The sequence below is a fragment of the Xenopus laevis genome, chromosome 4L, assembly GCF_017654675.1.
Source record: "Xenopus laevis strain J_2021 chromosome 4L, Xenopus_laevis_v10.1, whole genome shotgun sequence".
In the NCBI taxonomy this organism is placed as follows: domain Eukaryota; kingdom Metazoa; phylum Chordata; class Amphibia; order Anura; family Pipidae; genus Xenopus; species Xenopus laevis.
In genome coordinates, this window is record NC_054377.1 from 99,078,163 (window position 1) to 99,098,471 (window position 20,309).

Sequence of the window (20,309 nt, forward strand, 5' to 3'; positions counted from 1 at the left end):
TCACAAGTGGGTTCACAGAACTGCAGCATTGTCTTTATGAACATTATTACCTCAGCTAGTGTTCTCTTGTGCTCTAAAGGACGCAGAAATCAATCTGTACTTTGTTTCTAGCTATTAAACATAATTTTCTGCAAAGTGTCTGAACCATTGCTGAGACTGACTTCATTTTCTGCTTTACTCTCCTTACTTTTCCTACATTAATAGCCTTTTTGGGTTTAAACTCCCTCTGTGCTTTGACTTTTCAAGAAGCCCACGTCCTCTGGAAATGTTGTTAGTGCTTACTTTGTCACTTTCTGGCACAGTTTCATGAATTCTCTCTAACCAGAAATGATATAAGCATGCATGTAATTTGCCTTTAGCTTATTGAGTGTAAAGAGAGGAAAAAAGTGAACCTAGAATGTAGCCATGTTACAAGTGCTATATAGGATCAAGAACTACCTGCAGGTAAGGGTGCCAAATGGGAAAAGCAGGTGCAGTACACCATATTCTTTGAACCCTTCCTTGCAGATTGATAAGTTACTGCAGTTGTCTATGAGAGAACTCCATTTAGCTCATGAACACAGCACTGCCTGCGTCCGGCTGTGTTCTATTCATTGAGGAGTGGAAAGACATGGGTAACTACCTCTTCTTGCACTTTAAATTGTGTGTCATTTAGATTACATGTAATTCACTTATTATTTCCCTTTACAATAGTGGAGCAATGTAATTTAATAAAATGAGTACTTTAGTAAATAAATAAGAATTTTGTGGAAATGTCAATAGAGTTCATGGGGGCAAGTAAGTGTTTTGGAGAAATTTTGATAAAAGCAGCTCTAAACTGCTGTTCTATTTGTGGAGGTATAAAATGTGGTGTATAAAACAATCTTTGTTTTATTCTAAAATTAATTATGCAGAGTTTCCTAAACATATTCATAAAAAATACACTATGGTGTACATTGGCCTCTAAATGATTTGTTGTTTGTTTTTTGTTCTTGCTGGAAGAAACACAACGTACAAATGAATAACAAACTGTGTCTGATGAAGCATTCTGTTGTGACCTTCAAATATAACTTCTATGAAGAATGAGATGGTGTTTAATTATTTTTTTCCCTGGTAAATGTAATCTAGTACAGTGGGGAGAAATGTTAATATCTACAATTTTTTATGACAGGAGTTAACGTCTCACAAGAAACAAGGCCCTGGTCTCTTCAGCAGAATGGGACAGACTATCAAGGCTGTGGCTTCGTCTGTGAGGGGTATTAAAAATCGGCCTGACGAGTTTACAGAATTAGGGGAATACGTTGATGCTTTCAGTCAAAAAATAAATGTACTTGATAAAATATCCCAAAGAATTTATAAAGAACAAAAAGGTATCATTTTATGTTCATTTGATTAACTAATACTGTTGCCAAAATTAGGTGTTTACTTTTCTGTGAAAACGTGTCCCTCTTACCTCTGGATTTAGAAATGGGAATACCCCATAAGTGGGGCTCTTTTATGTGATGCATGTGGTATTCATTAAAGGACATGTAAAGCCTACATTTTCCTACCATGTATATAAGTTGGGCAGATCTTCCTGACACAAGCCACATCATTTATTGCATATACCCCCTCCATTTGCCAGCACCATCACATTTTCCTAAAACAAATAGCAACTTTCACCTGGTGGCCATTTTCCCTCTGACACATCGTCAGTAACATTGACATCTACAAATAGAACATGTAAAGTTCATGTGATGCAGAATGCTGGTTTACACAAGCACAACATACTTGAATAAAATGTTCTGATGGGGTTGAGCACTGTAATGGTTAAGGTCAGGAGAGGTGGTTAGCAGAAGACAATAGGATCAGACAGCTAGAGTTTCTATGGTAACCAGCAATGCTATCTCTTCATTGGCTGTTAGACTGGAGGTTGTGTTTAGTAATCTGAGTTGAGAAGAACTGAGCATGCTCATTAGCCAACAGCCAAAGTACATTCCTGAGGGAGGAGGCAGAGTGGGTTAGAGGAGTAGAAGGATTTCTAAGTGATTAAGGGAATGCTGCAGCCTCACTGTTAACTTTTTAATGTCCATAGTGGCAGTTATCTAAAGATTTCAAAGAGGCTGTTCACTGATTAAATTTTTGTGTGTAGGGTTTACATGTCCTTCAAAAAGATAGTTTACCTTTTGGCCCACTGGACCAAACTACCACCTACACTCTGGGGCAGGATCAATTATTTAAAATTAAATACTTGCCCAAATTCCTGAACCTTTTCCACAATGCTCCGGCCTGGGTCCCTAAACACTTTTTAAGAAAGTAAACTAAGCTCTCATACCTTTTTTGTGGAATAATAAAGTACCTAGAACTATATATATAACTATAACTATAACTATATATATATATATATATATATATATATATATATATATATATATGCCCAATATGAAAGCACTCACAGCAGATTTCATCAGTGTATATACGCGTTTCAACCCTCAATGGGTCGTCATCAGGATAGTGTATCCAAGTGAATAGCACACATTTAAAAATTCTCACACCAATCAATGTAGTGTTTCAATAGTGACATCATCATCCAATTACCCTTAACCATTACCTACACCGCCACTATGTAGATACATCTCAATTTAACCCTCTACTTCAGACACATTCTTAAAAGAGGAAGAACTAATGTATATCTAGATCGAATATGGTATAACAACCTTACATTATAAACTGGATCAGTACCACCAGTTTATATTAAAAATAATCAAAAATCGCCATCCATATACAGCAAACCCTCCAATTTTAATCAATCACTCCCATCGGTATCATCCTATTCAGAATGTGTCATCAGTTAGCATATCCCACACCACTATTAAAAGTGAATATGTGCAAATAAAAATTTATCATCTCAATTGTAAAGTGCTAAGTGCATACTTAGATATAAGTGCCTTAGTCTAATATGACATATGCCATATAAATAGACATATACATTAAGAGTTAAAACATTAAAACTCTTCAATCAAATAGTGTTCTGTGATATAAAAGTTAAATCCATCAAGTGCAAATCAGCAATAAATAGCAATATCATAAAAATCAAAAGAGTTGAAAAGATCTAAGAAATTTCTAAAAAGTCCAGAGAGATGCAAGCCAGCGCCATCAGACTACCAGTCTCTCAGCGTAAAGTCTATTCCGAATGATGAGAAGGGCATCCTATAATTCATTATAAAAAACAGGATAATGAATACATCTCATTCAACCCCTTGGGGGAGATAGTATCCAGGGTCCGTATCCATCTGGCTTCCTTTTGTAGCAAGATCTTCCCCCTATCTCCACCCCTTCTCAATGGGGGAACACAATCAATCAGCATCGCCCGCAATGATGGCAATGAATGGCCACTATTCACAAAATGTCTGGCAAGGGGGATTTCAGTTTTCCCGGTAGCCAAAGCTGACCGAATTGCCGATCTGTGATTGTTCATCCGCAATCTAAAGGATGTAACACATTTGCCTATATAGTATAGGCCACATGGGCAAACGATACAGTAGATCACATGATCAGAGGTGCAAGTTAATCGGTGTCGTATCTGTAACCTCTTCCCACTATGGGGATGGGGGAATGTGTCTCCAATTAGTAGACAGCCACATGTTTTACAGTTTCCACAGCGAAAACAGACAGGTTTTCCTCTTGTTAACCACATGCCGCTGTTCTCATTCTTCAGATCTGTCACCATCAGTACATCCTTTAGAGATCGGCCCCGTCGATAGGCACATATAGGTGGAGAACTTTTAGTAAAAGGTAAACTTGAGTCCATTTGTATTATTGGCCAATGTTTCTTGATCACTGAATTTATCTGTTTACTCACTGGTGTGTAATCCGTCACAAACACCATTTTCTCACCTTCATTCAATACTCCACCTTTAACATCTCTTTCATTATTACTACTGTTGGATGCCCTTTCCAGCTCACCATTTAAGAAGTCCCAAGAGTATCCCCGTTCAAGAAATCGGTCTCTCATCTCCAAAGCCTGTATTTTTGCTGTAGCCCCATCTGAATTAACCCTGAATACTCTCAGGAATTGGGTATATGGAATCGACTTCAGAACAGCAGGGGGATGAAAACTGTGAGCATGTAACACAGTATTACGATCAGTCTTTTTACGAAACAATGTGGTGCCAATCCCATTTGCTGTTCTGAACAATCTTACATCCAAAAAGTCTATTGTGTCCCTATGGTATTCTGCAGTAAACTTCACAGGAGTGGGTAATTCATTTAAATAAGTCACAAAACCCTGGGCCCCAATGTGGTCCCCTCGCCAAATAATCAAAATGTCATCGATAAATCTCCGATACAATAACAAATGTTGTCCAAATTCAGGAAAAATGTACCGACATTCAAAAGCATCCATAAAAAGATTGGCATATGAGGGGGCCACATTAGAGCCCATCGCCGTACCAGTCTTTTGTAGATAAAAGGTCTCCTCGAAACGGAAATAATTGCAGGTCAAAACCATTTCCAGTAAAGTGCAAAGGAATTCAACTGGTGGATTCCCTTTATGTCCAGTTGTTAATGCTCTCCTACATGCCGACACACCCTCTTCCGTTGGAATAATAGTGTACAAACTGCACACATCAATTGTAATGAATAAGGCATCCTCCGCTAGGGTGCCCATCCGTCCAATATATCCAACAGAGAGGGTGTGTCAGCAATGTAGGAACGCATCCCAGCACACAGGGGTTGTAAGAAGCTATCCAGGAAACACGCTACATTAGAAAATAGTGAACCCCGTGCCGAGATGATCGGACGACCGGGTGGACAAGTGGAGTTCTTATGTACCTTCGGTATGGTGTATATAATTGGACATCTTGGAAATGTATTCTTCATATATTGGTGACAACTCTCACTTATCCACCCAGCCGACCTTGCCATCTGTAAATAGGTGTCTAATTTCAACTTAAACATATCAGTGGGGTCCCGAGTTAGTTTCTCATACACTCCACCCTCTGTTAGCTGTTGTAATATTTCTCCCCTATAATAGGAGCGATCCAGCATTACCACCGAGCCCCCTTTATCCGCAGGGCGTATTATTAGCTCCTTATCACTCCGCAGTGACTCAATTGCATCTCTTTCTTGCTTAGTCAAATTGGAGAAAAATTTGCCAGCCCCTTTTAGAGTCTCGAGGTTCTCTTTCTCAAGGATCCCACAATATGTTTTAATTGAAGTAGCTGTGTTTGGCGGGTCAAAATTACTCACTGGCCGAAATTTCTCCTTGTGGTTCTCACTTGGTTTATCCTTAAAATAATCCCGTAGTTTTAGTTTACGTTGTAATTTATATGTATCCACTTCCAATCCAAAAGCATAATTTCTAGTTACTGGTACAAATGATAAACCTCGTGAGAGAAGAGAAATTTCGCCAGGATTCAAAACATGGTTACTCAAATTAAACACTACTGTACTGGTTTTCTGGGTGGTCTGCCTCTGCGGCTTACCACCACCCCTTCTGGTGTGCTTCCTCTTCCTCCTGTGGCCCCTAAAAAATGAACCTGTGTCCGACCACTCCCACCAGTCTCTTCCTGTATAGCACATGATACTGTTGCCTGTGGGGTCTCAATATCAGAGGTGGGTGAATCCCCCGAGCTGTCTACAGTAGACAAATCCCTCGTTTTCCTAAACCTCCTCCTGGGCCTTCTCTCATTATCAGACCTCCCAATCAGCCAACCATAAACCCTTCGGTCCTTATAATCCTGATTGACCTTAATAATCTTAGCCTGTTTGAACACAACCAGCTCCTGACGATATTGTTGGACACTATTCTCAAGTTTCTGTAACCAGTTAACAGATTGATCAGCTTTCAACAATGATATACTCTTGTACATTGGTAGTACCATGGCACCAAAAAAGCATATATATATATATATATATATATATATATATATATATATATATATATATATATATATATATATATATATATATATATATATATATATATATATATATATATATATATATATATATTGGATCATTTAAGAGCACTCACGGGTGTTGTGAAAAATACTTTTTTATTGGAGTGTTACAATCTACCCCACATCAACGCGTTTCGGTTCTCTCTGAACCGTCGTCAGGATGCTTTTTTGGTGCCATGGTACTACCAATGTACAAGTTGCAACCTACAGTACATTGACTTACTTTACAGGTAACTTAACAAAGCACACCAAGCTGTATGTCATGTTTTTGTTTATTGTTAAATCAAATAAAATTTATCTTCTAGTCTTTTTTTATTCTAGACTATTATGAGGAATTGAAGGAGTACGGCCCTGTTTACACTTTGTGGTCTGCATCTGAGGAAGAACTTGTAGACTCTTTCAAAGGGATGGCTAGCTGCATTGATAAGTGCTGTAAAGTCACAGACACCCTGAATTTGAAACTCTCAGGAGAATTAATTCCAATCATTCATGAGTATGTTCTGTACAGTGAAACCCTTTCTGTAAGTAAACAATTGTTTTCTTTTCTTTAAAGTAGAGTTTACTGTTATTTTTTTAATGAATCTCCTTTACTTCTCTTTGTCCATTATGATAATGATTTATTTAACTTACAAACACCCAATGGCAAAACTAGTTTTCTTTTTCTTTTCTTTTTTTTTTTTTTTTAAGGAGAAGGAAAGGATAAACGCAAGTATATCTGTATATGTTAAACATATTATGTATAGTAATATACCCCTTCAGTGCTGCTCTGTGCTCAGTAGAATTGCTACAATCTTCTAGTGCCAGCCAAGAAATTGGACTACCTGTATATCAACTGCTCTGTTTACTTCTTTCCTTGTTTGGAAGCTCTGCCCCGGGAAATTTGCATGTTCGTTGCTCTCCACAGCCATCTTTGAAACTTTTTTTCACCCCTCACCTCTCTTGCTATGTGATCCTGTGCATGCGCATTATCTATCAGTGCTTGGGAGGAAGTGACAATATCAGCATGAAGATGGCGGAAGCAATCTACACAGAAGTAGAGGAGCTTCAACTGGCTATATCTCCAGTGAGCTGGCAAATATGTAAAAAAGAGTTTAGTGGTTCAGTTAGGAGAACCTACAGTGGTGTGAAAAACTATTTGCCCCCTTCCTGATTTCTTATTCTTTTGCATGTTTGTCACACAAAATGTTTCTGATCATCAAACACATTTAACTATTAGTCAAAGATAACACAAGTAAACACAAAATGCAGTTTTTAATGCAGTTTTTAAATGAGGGTTTTTATTATTTAGGGAGAAAAGAAATCCAAACCTGTGTGAAAAAGTAATTGCCCCCTGAACCTAATAACTGGTTGGGCCACCCTTAGCAGCAATAACTGCAATCAAGCGTTTGCGATAACTTGCAACGAGTCTTTTACAGCGCTCTGGAGGAATTTTGGCCCACTCATCTTTGCAGAATTGTTGTAATTCAGCTTTATTTGAGGGTTTTCTAGCATGAACCGCCTTTTTAAGGTCATGCCACAACATCTCAATAGGATTCAGGTCAGGACTTTGACTAGGCCACTCCAAAGTCTTCATTTTGTTTTTCTTCAGCCATTCAGAGGTGGATATTATTATTATTATAATAAGCTATTTGATCTTTGATATGTAAAGATGATATTCAGTAATATTGCACAACTTACTTTTTGTAGCATTTATACATTTTCTTTAAAATTAACCTCAAATAATACAAAAACCAACTTGTTATTTAGTACATTTTGTTAGGCTGACGCAGGTTGGGTTTTCCAAGTTGTAGTGATTCATTAGGGAGGCCAAACGGTGGGTTGGCTTCTAGCCAAAGAGTTTATTTTCTCAGTTTTCTGCAGGGAGCCTCTAGCAATGTATATCACTTCATGTTTATAAGTTTATTTACATAAAACCAAGTTGCTCTCATCTGATTTGTGGAGAACTAATTAATCTACTAAACCTAGTAGGCACACCTCTGGAGCTTTAACTCAGAAAGGACTAGTTATTCAGTTAAATAATTTATAACATCAGTCTGATATTTATTAATTTGGGTGCAATCCCAGGTAATATGTTATGGAGTTAATGTTATAGAACTTGGGACACGATGCATCCCTAGACCTGTCTAAGCTTTTTGAAGATACTTGAACTGGCTCAACCAATCACGTGTTGCAATAAGAATATTCTACAAATTTGTATTTCTTTTTTCTTCCCGTTCACCATCCAGCTGCCTGTTTAACATATTAAGAATCCGTTTATGCAACAGCATGGGGTTCCATAGGCTATACTTCCATAGAGTTATTGACGTGACTGGGCTTTGAAGGCATGCCTTAGTTATAAAAAAATCTATATGGCTGTAGATTAGGTTTCTCTAATATTTCTTTAAGAGGTCAGAACAGAATAATATTGCCTCTGTGCGTTAAATCATTGGGCCATTTTATACCCTTATAGTGGGCAGTATTGAAAGGCCCCCAAAAGACCAGAGTTTCTTCAGAGCAGTAGATGTGTATATATTCCTAGGTTTAGATCCCCCCTTTCATTTTTCTAGTTTAGCCCAGTGATTAATAAGAGTAGTAATTATTTCTGGGAGCAGGGGCAAAAATGTTTTTGGCCATTTATGTAGCATTGCAAAGTGCCTCCGGGGATCCCATAATGACTGTTTGCAATATGGCGAATGGATTGTCAAGGTCCATATTAAACACATTATGTATATAAATTAATTGATTAGCAATATAATAAAGTTAGTTCTTTTGTAACCACCCATATCATAGGGTACTGTGTGAAGATCATATATGGATATGTCTACATATGTTAAAAAAGGAAAAACTTTACGTTGGTTTTAATGACTGTAGATCTAGAAACTTAGTTCTTACTGTAGTAATCATTTTAATGCATTTATATTTTATACTTTTGCAGTACTGTGTATTTCAGTTATAATACTGGAATTGATTGCTTCTGTATAATTGTAATTGTACTTTGTCTTAAGGGGGTGATGAAAAGAAGGGACCAAATTCAGGCTGAATATGATTATAAAGTGGAAGCTTCAAGCAATAAAAAGGCAGATAATACAGACAATGTAAGTATGTAGAAACTTGTATCATCCGGTAGCTATCTTATTGTGCCAAAGAAAAGTGCCATTGTCTTCAGGCTCTTTAAGATGTAGTCTAAAGCTAGAAAGCAGGGCCAGAACTAGGAGTAGTCAGTAGGCACATGCAAAGGGGGGGGGGGCACCAGGCACATACCCTCTCTGCTTCCTACCCCTAGTCCGGTCCCCATTTTTCCTCACCGGCTGTGAGCATGCACGCCTAGTTGGCGCCTTGGCCGGCCTGGCCCAACTCTACCAGAAAGAAGACTTTGTGCTGCAGCTAGATCAGCAAATATCTTCTAGGAGGTTTTTTTTGTTTTTTTTTTAATGTAATGTTACGTAATATTTATGAAAAAACAATGAGTTATATTAAAACTTGTGCACTTTATGTACAGTAACTTCTGCAGAAACTGCCCTGACTTGCCTAGGAATATAACCTATATAGAAGCTTACATATCAAGTAAGTACAGTGCTGAGAAGCTTAACAATGGCAGGCAGGGGCAAATTCCACTGACCATCAATGAATGAAAAAACTTGATTTCCTTGCCCCTGATGAACTCACTGATTAATTAGCACATTAATTATTTTTAACTGTTTAAATGAACTACTACTAATTATTGGGCCCTGTAGCAAGATCATTTGACCCACTTAACTTATGCAGTTTACGCATCTCCTGCAAAAACTAGCATTACTTTTGAAGAAACTTATGTAGCAAAGGTATTAATCAATAAGCTCAGGGCAAACTGCCCCCAATGAACTGACTTCTAATTAGCAGCTTCTTAAATGGAACTATTTAAATTAGTTACTTATTAGTGATGGGGTGAATCTGTCCCAAAAGAAATTTGACTGGTTATTGGGCCTCACAGCAGCATCATTGGGCCCCTAAACTTTGGCAAGACATTTACTATGAACATATATTGCAACTGCTCAGGAGTTCCACAAGGCCCCCCTATATCTCATGGGCCCTCCAGCAGTTGCAGTTTCCTCTATAGTTACAAACTCATCAATGATTTTACTGAAAAGCAGTGGTGTATCATAGTAGCTTTAGTGGAGAAAAATACATCCAAAATATTCAACCTTTTTGTCTTGCCTACCTGCTAGTTGATCATTTGTGTAGCACACACAAGGGGCGTGGCCAAACGTTTTGATACTGAGCTCTTATGTTTATCAAGGCCCCATATAAATAGCTTGTACAGGGACAAAATTTATGATGGGGGGACCCTGGCTACAACCACAGACCTCACATAAGGCATCTAAATCAAGTAGAAAAACGTAAACAGCTGGGAAATTCCTTAAGTTGTTATAGTAACAAACACAAAGCAGTAACAACTAATGCTTTTTTTTACTTCGCATTTGCTAATTGTTCTCTGCTTTTAGGTTTTACATAGGGCTACACAATCACCTAAAATCACTCTGCTTGGTAACTGTTGTGTTCAGTATTGTTTTTTTTTTTAATCTGTTGAGTTAGCAATATTAAATGTATTTCACCACCATTTTTTTTAAAACACCAGTGAAAGCATTGGATGCCTATAGTTCCCCCCCCCCCCATTACTGTGGAATACAAAACATGGTTGCCTGTCTTAGTATAACACTTATTTTGTTTCCTCTTAGGTGCTTGACTTAAGGTCAAGCATACAGGAAGTTTAGTCCCAGAGATAAATCTTCTTTGCTGCTGACGACTACTCTCCACAAATGCCTTCCAACCTGCAAGAAAACAAATCGCTTACAAATCATTTGGATTTCCGAGTTGCCTCACGAGAAAACTTTGGAAATCCGAATCGATTCGAATGCCATCCCGCCAGCGATTTGCACTCTTACCAGCAGGAAGGCATTTGGGGAGAGTAGTCGCCCATAATAGAGTAGATTTGTCGCTGGCGTCTAATCTCCCAGTCTGCCACCACCCTAAAGGGGTAGTTTACCGTTAAGTTTTAGTCTGATGCAGATTGTGATATACTGAGACAATTTGCAATTGGTCTTCATTTTTCATTCCTTGTAATTTTTAATTAGGTTTTGTTTGCCTGAATAGAAAGATAATAAATAAATAGTAACAATATGGTTGTAGCCTGACAGAGCAACATTTTTTTTGGCTACCAGAGAACCCATTTAATAGCTGGAAAAGGCAGCAGAAGATAATTCAAAAATGATAAAAGCATAGACCAAATGAAAAGTTACTAACAATAGGACTTTGTATAACAGAAAAATTAGCTTAACTTAAAGTTAACCCCTCATTAAGCCTAGATTTAGCATATATGGCCACACATCTGTTACTTGTACAAAGCAAAAAAAGCACTGTTTACTGCTTCCTTTTTTTTAATTTAAATTATTTTCATTTTGCCGGCTGTGATATCACAAGGTGTAAAATTAATAACACATGGCATATATGCAAATTGTATTAATATTTGTAAAATCTTGGTATTCTTTTTGCAATAATGCAGCATTTGTGATAACTGTATATCGGTATTCTTAAATCAAATCAGTCTGACTATCAAATTACAAAACCATCATGGATGCCAACATAATGAGCAGGGGTTTTTATGTGCCAGTATTAAAAGCTTCTGTGTAGAAAACACAATCTGTGAGTACATTTCAGGTTATTCTTGCCCAAGGGTATCTTCATTTGGTTTGAAAATCTTATTTTTGTCAATAGAGCAACAGATGGTTTACAATGGAGAAGAGAGATTTTTTTTTTCTTTAAAACATCCTATCTAAAGGCACATATTTGTTTTGTATATGTCATTTATGTAGTCTATTTAAAGTGCTCTTAAAGATAGTTTGATGAAGAATTGAAATAGGGAATCCAGAAGAATTTCCAAAACTTAAATATTTTTCCTATTTACCAACACTTTCCAAATGGTCAGGGAAATACAGAGGAAAGGCCAATAAATGGAAATGTATGCTGCTTTGAGCAGTCATATGTGTTCATGTTCAGTGGCGGTATGACCTTGCAAATCTCTGAGGCAGCACTTAGCACTAACATCCATCTGAATTGTTAATCCTCAATGCAAATCACACCCAGGTATTAATGATTTAAATTAAATATTGACTTTAATTTGGGGGGGCGGAGTTGGGATGTGAACAAGAGCGGACGTGTGAAGCTGTAGTTCCCGCAATTTCAACTATCCTGATCCTATTACCTACTGCCAAACTACGAAACAAGTAATCGGATCTGGCAATATAACTTCCAACTCTGAATCCCCTCAGTTTGAGGGGTTTACGATGCAACCGTTAGAATTCACCCTTCAATCTCTAATGTTGTGGATTACCAGCTCTAAAGCATCTCTATCATCTAAACGCTCCGATACAGCAGCTTCTGTGACGTCCAAGATAGAAGAGATCATGGTGAATCTCTCCCTTATTCGCCATGACATGCAGAAACGGCGCGAGCTCACGGGTGAAGCAGAGCGCCGCATCGGTGGAGGATGGCATTAACCCACTTTAGAGGCAAGTGCAGCAACTCCAGCAAGATCAACGGCTTCTAATAGCGCACGTTGATGACCTCAAGAACAGGCAGCGCAGATCTAACCTTCGGGTGATCAGCCTCCCAGAAAGAAGTGAGGGTGCTTACATGGAAACTTTCCTGGAGACATGGTTCAAAGATAAGCTCGGCCCTGAAGTTTTCTCAGAGCAATTTGCGATAGAGAGGGCCCACCGAGTCCCAGCACGTAGGTCCCCTCCGGGTGCTCCTCCCAAGAGCCGTGGTACTTAAAATGCTGAATTTTTAAAGACATGCTGCGCTTCGGGCAACTAGGAACAAAGGATAAATCATGCAAGAAAACGCAAAGTTCTCGCTGTATCCGGACTTTTCTACCATTGTCTAGAAAAAATGCAGCTCTTTCACTAAAGTTCGACGTAGACTTCAATCGGACAAAACTCAATATGCGATGTTGTTTCCAGCAAAACTATGCATCACCACAGGAGACTCCACCATTTTCTTCGACCAACCGGAGGAGGCCATGCAATGGATCGAGACTCGCCTGAATGCTGCACCACGACACCGCTCTCCTCATTGGGAGAATGTAAACCCTTAATGTTTATATAAGACCGGAGTAGCATCAATAACAGTTTGTGAGTATATTCCATTTATGTCATGCCCGACAAGCAAAGGCCCTAAGTTAAACAATAGTAATAAACGGGATTCAGACTATATCGCATTAGTACCTTCCCCCAGTCTCATATGTACTGTGCTTCAATTCTACAACTATAGACAATAGGGTGGTGCATAAGACCAAACTATCGTAACTTCAGGGTGCTTTACAGGGCGTTGTTAATTTTTTCTTGTTGGCACCAGTAGATCTGTATAATAACCGGACAAGTAACTCTGTGTAAATTAATGCTTTTGCAAAGAGTACTGTGAATCTGGGATTACCGTGGAACCGCTATTTGAAGAATAAGCCCTGTTAAATGGCAGACAAAAAATGGGAATATATAGCAACCTAACACCAAAGTTGAGCACCTGCTTTTACCTCTATTGATATAAAGTTATGGGTATAGGCGGGGAGGACAGGGGCAAGTTGGGGTCTAATAGTTTTCTGTTGGTTTATATGTTTAATTTTCCATTATGCTAAAACTGTAAGTTGTTTACTTATATCGCACTATGGTCAAATGTCTACCGTAACCATCTGCTCATGGAACGTCAGGGGCCTTAATTCAAGGTTCAAACGTGTGCATGAGAAATGTTTCTTATTATATTGGTTGAAAACTGAAAGAAATAGACTATGATCATCTTCTGTCTGAATCCATCTCTCTATAGCTTACAGAAGAGATCGAGAAACTTGAAGATAAAGTCGAATGTGCAAATAATGCTCTGAAGGCGGACTGGGAAAGATGGAAACAAAACATGCAGACTGATTTAAAAGGGACTTTTACTGATATGGCAGACTACAGGATAAACCATTTTGAAGAGGTAATCTATGTGTGAAAAGATCAATTGTGACACATTGGTTATAATAAAGTCTGGTCCTTTTAAAGGACATGTAAAGCCTATCCTACCATGTATATAAGTTGAGCATATGTTCCCCACCCAAGCCACATAATTTGAACTGCATATACCCCCTCCATTTGCAAGCTCCATCACAATTTCCTAAAACAGATAGCAGCTTTCTTCACTCGGGGGCCATTTTTCCTCTGATACATCATCAGTAACATTGACACCTGCAAAAATGACATGTATGCTGTAAAGTTCATGCAATGCAGAATGTAGGTTTTCACAGGCACAACATACTTCGATATAAAGTTCTGCTGGGGTTGAGCACTGTAATGGTTAAGCCAAGCTCAGGAAAGGTGGTTAAGAGAACAAAGAAAAATAGGATCAGACAGCTAGAGCAGACTTTCTATGGGAACCAGTAATGCTATCTCTTCATTGGCTGTTAGACTGTTGGGTGTGTTTAGTAATGTGAGCTGAGAAGAACTGAGCATGCTCATTAGCCAACAGCCAAAGCAAATTCCTGATGGAGGGGGCCAAGTGGGTTAAAGAAGGAGAAGGATTTCTAGGTGATTAAGAGGATGCTGCAGCCTTACTGTTAACCTTTTAACAACCAGAGTGACAATTTTTCGAAAAATTCAAAAACGGCAGTTTAAACTGATTACATTTTGGTGGAGGCGGTTTACATGTCCTTTTAATATCCAGTATGTGATTGCACACCGACAAAAGGGTGACTAAGCTCTGAAAATCCCTTTGCACTGGAGGTTAACATGAATTGGCTCATGTAAAAAATATAAATCTTGTGACTGCCTAACAGTTGCCTTCAAAGGCAATTTTCATATGTTTAATATGTTTCATTTATCCGCTGTGCAAATGTGTATTTGGCCATCTTGTTTCCTATGGGAGACAAAGTGATCTGTGTTCCATCACCTTTAATGTGCTATTCACTTTTTTTTTTTTGTGCATTTCACTTATCTGATGGGGACAGTCTTATGCATAGGTTCCTATAACTGCTTTGTGAAGCCCCTGCCTGCTACAGATCTGCTGTATTATATGTATAATAGAGTAGCCGAGGGGGATTTACCCCTGGAGCACTGATGGAACTCAGAGGGTGCAGCTGGCGAGCACACCCTGTGGGATTTGTCTCTTTTCATCAGTATGTCAGAGAAATTAGCATATAAATTAATGAACTATTAACAGCATAAAAAGGTTTATTTCCTGAGATTTTTAGATTATTATCAAAACATAATTGTCTGTATATGTAAATGTAATATTTTGTTTTTGTATCCCTTGCGTAAGTTTCCTAAAGTGGCAAAACCTTGCTAACCTCCATGGGTTTTTCCATCTACTGGGTCCTCTGGGCACATAAATCCAATCTTATAAGAGTATATTAAACGTACAAAAAAAAATGGACGCTGGTGTCCTTTTTTTGGATGCCGGTGCATTTTCGCCAACAAATTTGCAAAAAAACGGACGCCGGTGTCAAAACGAGACGCCGGCACCATTCTGCAAATTTTTTGCAGTTTCGCGAAATTCGTGAAAAGGCAAAAAATTTGCCAAACTCCCCAAATTCGCCCATCACTAATGATAAACTATATTTGGAATAACTTTCACACTTGTTTTCTTCTAGTGCCTTGCCTTATGGGAGTCGTTCCTTTCTTCTCAGACATGTGATTTTCAAATGGACACAAAAGAAGAGGCGAAATCCTGAATCACTCCAATTAAGTGTATGCTCTACCACACAATATTGCTGACTGACCAAAGATGTGTTTCTTAGCAGAGGCCATTTTTAAGTTTAATTATTTCTATTCCATCTGAAGCTAAGTCACTACAAAGGCACTTGCCCAAACCAAGTGTTTTCTTCCAATCCGATGAACTGATGGTTAATTCAGGGATCAAGTGTTCAGTTATCAAGGTATTCCATAATGTTTTATATGTGTAAAACAACAGTACGGTATTTTGAAAGGGCTATGTAAATCATGTATGTTATTCTTGAAATTTTGTATTTAGTGAATGTTTTAAATATTATGTAAAACAAATCCTTTTAATTAAAACATATTTCTTATACTTCATGTAAACTTTGTTCTAAAGTATTTTATTATTATTATGTGGACATGTACATGGAGCATATTTCATTGATGCATCAGCCTTACTGGCATTATAACTGTGCTCCATGAGTCTATAACATGCCTCTGCACAAATATTGTGGTTGCAATTTCTATCCAGTGCCCTCATGGGATGGAGAAAAAAGTGGTTAGGTATGCTTTCTAAGGCTGCATTTATAAATGCAAAGGGAAACAACACACACAGAGTAGCAACAATCTAAGTAAAATACACTGAAACAGCAATATTTCCTTTAAAGATTATACACCGAGCCAAATTGTCTATATGGGGCTGTGCCTAGATGGGCAACCAATGGATGGGCAGTTTTTATTTCTATGTTTTTTTTTTAAAAGTATACCTTCTGCACTGATATAACAGAGAATAAAATGCAATTTTCATACACAATAAATGCATGTGTTATGTATTTATAAAGCACCAACATATTTCTCATAGCTATTCGATAAATGTGTTTATACATTGAACATACAGCATAACATACAACACAACCAATAACGAACACAAGTGTAAGGGAATACAAATATAACATAATAGTTTAGAAATGCAGACGGAAACATTAGACCAGAGTAAATGCACTTAATTACAATTTTATATATTTTTAGAACACAATAAGGGAGTACCCTGCTTGGACATGAGCAATAAGAGGCATCATTTATGCCCCCAAGTGCAGTGAGCAAAGTGCAAGCTCCTTGTTGATGTCCCATAATGCAGTGTTTTGTCCCAGAACTCCAGCTTAGCAGACGCAAGGGACTGGTGTGCCAGTATTAATGCAATTGCACTTCACTGTAAATCTGACACAATTGTGTTGAAAGTTGCACTGAAAATCCAGTTGACGTCATTTCTGGTGTTCTACACAAGAGTGACGTGTGCCTGATCCTTTAGACACAATTGTGCTGCACCTGTTGAGGGGTTCCTCTAAATAGTTGTAACTTTGCTTTAATTGGAACAGGAGGCAGAAAAGACTTGAGTGCACTAGTGTAACTATATGGAAGTGAAAAGTGCATTTTGACGCAAGAATGGGGTTTTACATGCAACTGACTGCGGGAAATTTGTGCAAACTACAGTAGCGGATGTAAATGAAAAGTATGTGTGACCAGTGTGGTTTTCAAGCTCCCAAAGATGGTGATTAAATAGGGGTTAAAGAGATTTACCCCTGTTTACAGACCTTTCTCACTAGACCTTCAGAGCCAATGATATACTATATAAATGATAGTAGAGTTTCTGAAGCAAACACACCAGATGTACCAGTGCAGAACATCACTACATTCTATTTTCATTACTTTAAAATACTTTCATTTTTTGATGTTCTTATTCCTTTAAACAAACTTTTTATGTCACTCACTCCATACGGTCAGTTGTATAAGGTTTCACATATCCTAAGCCAAAAAAAATACAATTTTGGGGCTTGAGATATTTTTGTTGCTAAATGACCATAAATATGATCTAATACTGGACTATTTAGTCTACCAAAATGTAGTTTTCATCAAAAGTGAATGTGATTTTTCTTTTGTATCCTTTGTCTCAATCAGCCGTCATTGCACTTCCTTCACGATGCAAAGGAAAAAAACTCCTGTGCTGTGGTATAAAAAAATGCGCACACAAAAAAATAGACATTAAAATATTCAACTAATTCAACTTTAGCTAACTTGCAATATGATACCCATTTACAAAACTCATAACAATATATACCAACCCAAATGACAGTTTGGAGAACAGTGGAGTAGAAAAAAATTGAGGTTCAGACAATTGTTAATTTGTGGTGTATTTATTTTCTGGCGTAAACAAACATTTGACTCCAATATAACTTCAAATTCTTCTTAACCTCCCCTTGAACACCATGTTCAATACAGCCTTAGCACATTTATATTTCTATATTTCTGCCATCAAAAACTCTGTCGAATAAAACTATGGGGCAGATTTATAAGAAGGATTGCCAGTACGGTAGTTTTTCTATTTAACAAAACATTTTCCTGAAATGCCAATACTTTTCTTCCAGCATTTCTACAAAAAGAAAAAAATATTCTAACTCTTATTGCTGCTAAACTTTTAAATTGACTTTTAGTTCGTTAAAGTTACTATTCTTAGGAACATTTTAGTTTAGGGGACAATTTTAGAATGCTCAAACATTCAGCTACTAAAACCACAAGAGAGTTCCAAAGGCTTGAGCATTCCTAAATTGGTCCCTTAGTCTTCATTTGAAAATGTGTTATTAGTCTGCGAGGCTACAATTTTATTCTTTCTGTTTAGGCCTTCGCCTAATAATATTCCACTCTCTTATTTAACCATGGTATGGTTTCAAGGATAAATTGGACCCTATCAACCATATAGCTGCTGAGATTCCAGGCTGAAGAGCCAAAAAGCTAAATAAGTAAAAACACACAAATTGCAAAAAGTTTGTGAATATTGAAATCATTCTATAATTTAAAAGTGAAGTTCTCGTTAACGAATGAAAACACATTACAAATTTCTCAGAAAGTTACTTATACAACTAGCTCTCATTTTTTTTCTTTACCCTTTAATAAATATCCCTCTTCGTTTCCTGATGCAATCCCACACAACTTTTATAGTAATCAATTTAAATACTCAAAACTGCCTGTCAAACCAGCTGCTGCTGACATATTAACAAGTGTGACATTTAAATGTCACCATTCAGAACATCTCTAGCTTGATTTTTTAGCAAGCTTGATTTTTTAGCATACATATAGGGAATTCATTGAACATTTTATTTCTGATAAAAAATGAGGGTTTTTTTTATCTTTATAAAGATACATATTTATTAGGGGCTTGGAAAAACTTATATTTTCCATCATGGAGCTAATTTATCAAAGGTCTGCTTAGAACCATACAGTTTTTCTGATGGGTGTGGTCATTGGAAAACTCTTCTAATAAATGTAATAGACTGATTTCTTTTCTTTTTTCCCGAATTTTCTGAGCGGCAAAGTACACTAACCAATAGCAAAGGGGTATTTTATAAAGGCTCCAGATGCAAGTGTTAGAGCGCTAAAAAGAGCTAAATTCCATAAGTTTATAAGCACAGCCCTTGTAGGCACATGGCTTCATTGCACCTATCACCTAGCAACAGTCTGAATGCCATCATGCCTTCCCCAGTGTGCCCCTCATGAATACAGAGTTGTAGTAGACTGTAAAAGTAATTGTTCAGTGTAAAAATAAAAACTGGTTAAATAGGCTGTGCAAAAAAAAAAAATCAATATAGTTATTTAGCCAAAAATGGAATGTATAAAGACTGAAGTGACTGAATGTCTAACATAATAGCCAGAACACAACTTCCTGCTTTCAAGCTCTCTGATTGGTAACCAATCAGTGACTTGAGGGGGGGGGACATGGGTCATAACAGTTTTCTGTTCCTTCACGTGGCAGTGGGCACAAGTGGGTTGAAAGTGTTTAAAGGAGAACTAACCTCCCCCAGTAACAGAAGCCCCCCTTAACAGATCTCATCACTGACACTAAGCCTGTGGGACCATGCACAGTTGAAGCCAATTCCTGACTAGGCCCAATTGAGAGACCTGAAAGAATGCGAACTGTCAAAATAGATAAATAGGCTGCGCAAAATAAAAAATGTTTCTAACATAGTTAGTTCATCAAAAATATAATGTATAAAGGCTGGAGTGACTGGATGTCTAACAGAACTCTTGAGTTAGTCAGTAACTTGAAGGGGGGCGGCCACATGGGACATAACTGTTCAGTGAGTTTGCAATTGATCCTTGGCATTCAGCTCACATTCAAATGCAACAGTTGTGACCCCCCCCCCCCCTCAAATCACTGATTAGTTACTGCTTGGTCATCATGGTAACCAGTGAGTGGAAATCAAGAGAGCTGAAAAGCAGGAAGTAGTGTTTTGTTTTGTTATGTTCAGCCTTTTGGCTAACTAACTATATTAGAAACATTCTTTATTCTGCAGAGCATATATATTTACCCAATTTTTTATTTTTACAATGAAGAATTCCTTTAAGGGGGGCTTTTGTTACTAGGGTGGGTTTTGTTCTTCTTAAAAAAAAAAAAGCCTGGTTTCCCCTAAGTGAAAAGCTCCTAATATACAAGAAAAAGCTTGTACACGGAGTTCACCTGCAGTCTGCAAAGCAGTTAAGCTTACAAAATGTGCTTTGTTTTAAAAGAAAGGCTTCTATTAGAAGAGGAGGTTTGTACAGCCTTATTAAACTCCTGTTATGGCCTTATGAGTTTTGTCTGCAAGGTCTGTCCAACCTTCCTCCTGTGCTGTAATCAATGTACAAGCTACTAGAAGAA

The 20,309-nt window shown here is 37.7% G+C and overlaps 1 protein-coding gene across 1 annotated transcript in view; it reads left to right on the forward strand.

The window, feature by feature from the left end:
• snx7.L (sorting nexin 7 L homeolog) overlaps positions 1-16,433 on the forward strand; it is a 40,056-nt gene extending 23,623 nt beyond the window's left edge. The window contains exons 5-9 of the mRNA XM_018258545.2: positions 1,151-1,349; positions 6,243-6,442; positions 8,906-8,995; positions 13,755-13,907; positions 15,556-16,433. Of these exons, the coding sequence (XP_018114034.1) occupies positions 1,151-1,349; positions 6,243-6,442; positions 8,906-8,995; positions 13,755-13,907; positions 15,556-15,636 (723 nt within the window). The 3' untranslated portion in view covers positions 15,637-16,433. The remainder of the gene's footprint in view (positions 1-1,150; positions 1,350-6,242; positions 6,443-8,905; positions 8,996-13,754; positions 13,908-15,555) is intronic.
• The last annotated feature ends 3,876 nt before the right edge of the window (positions 16,434-20,309 follow it).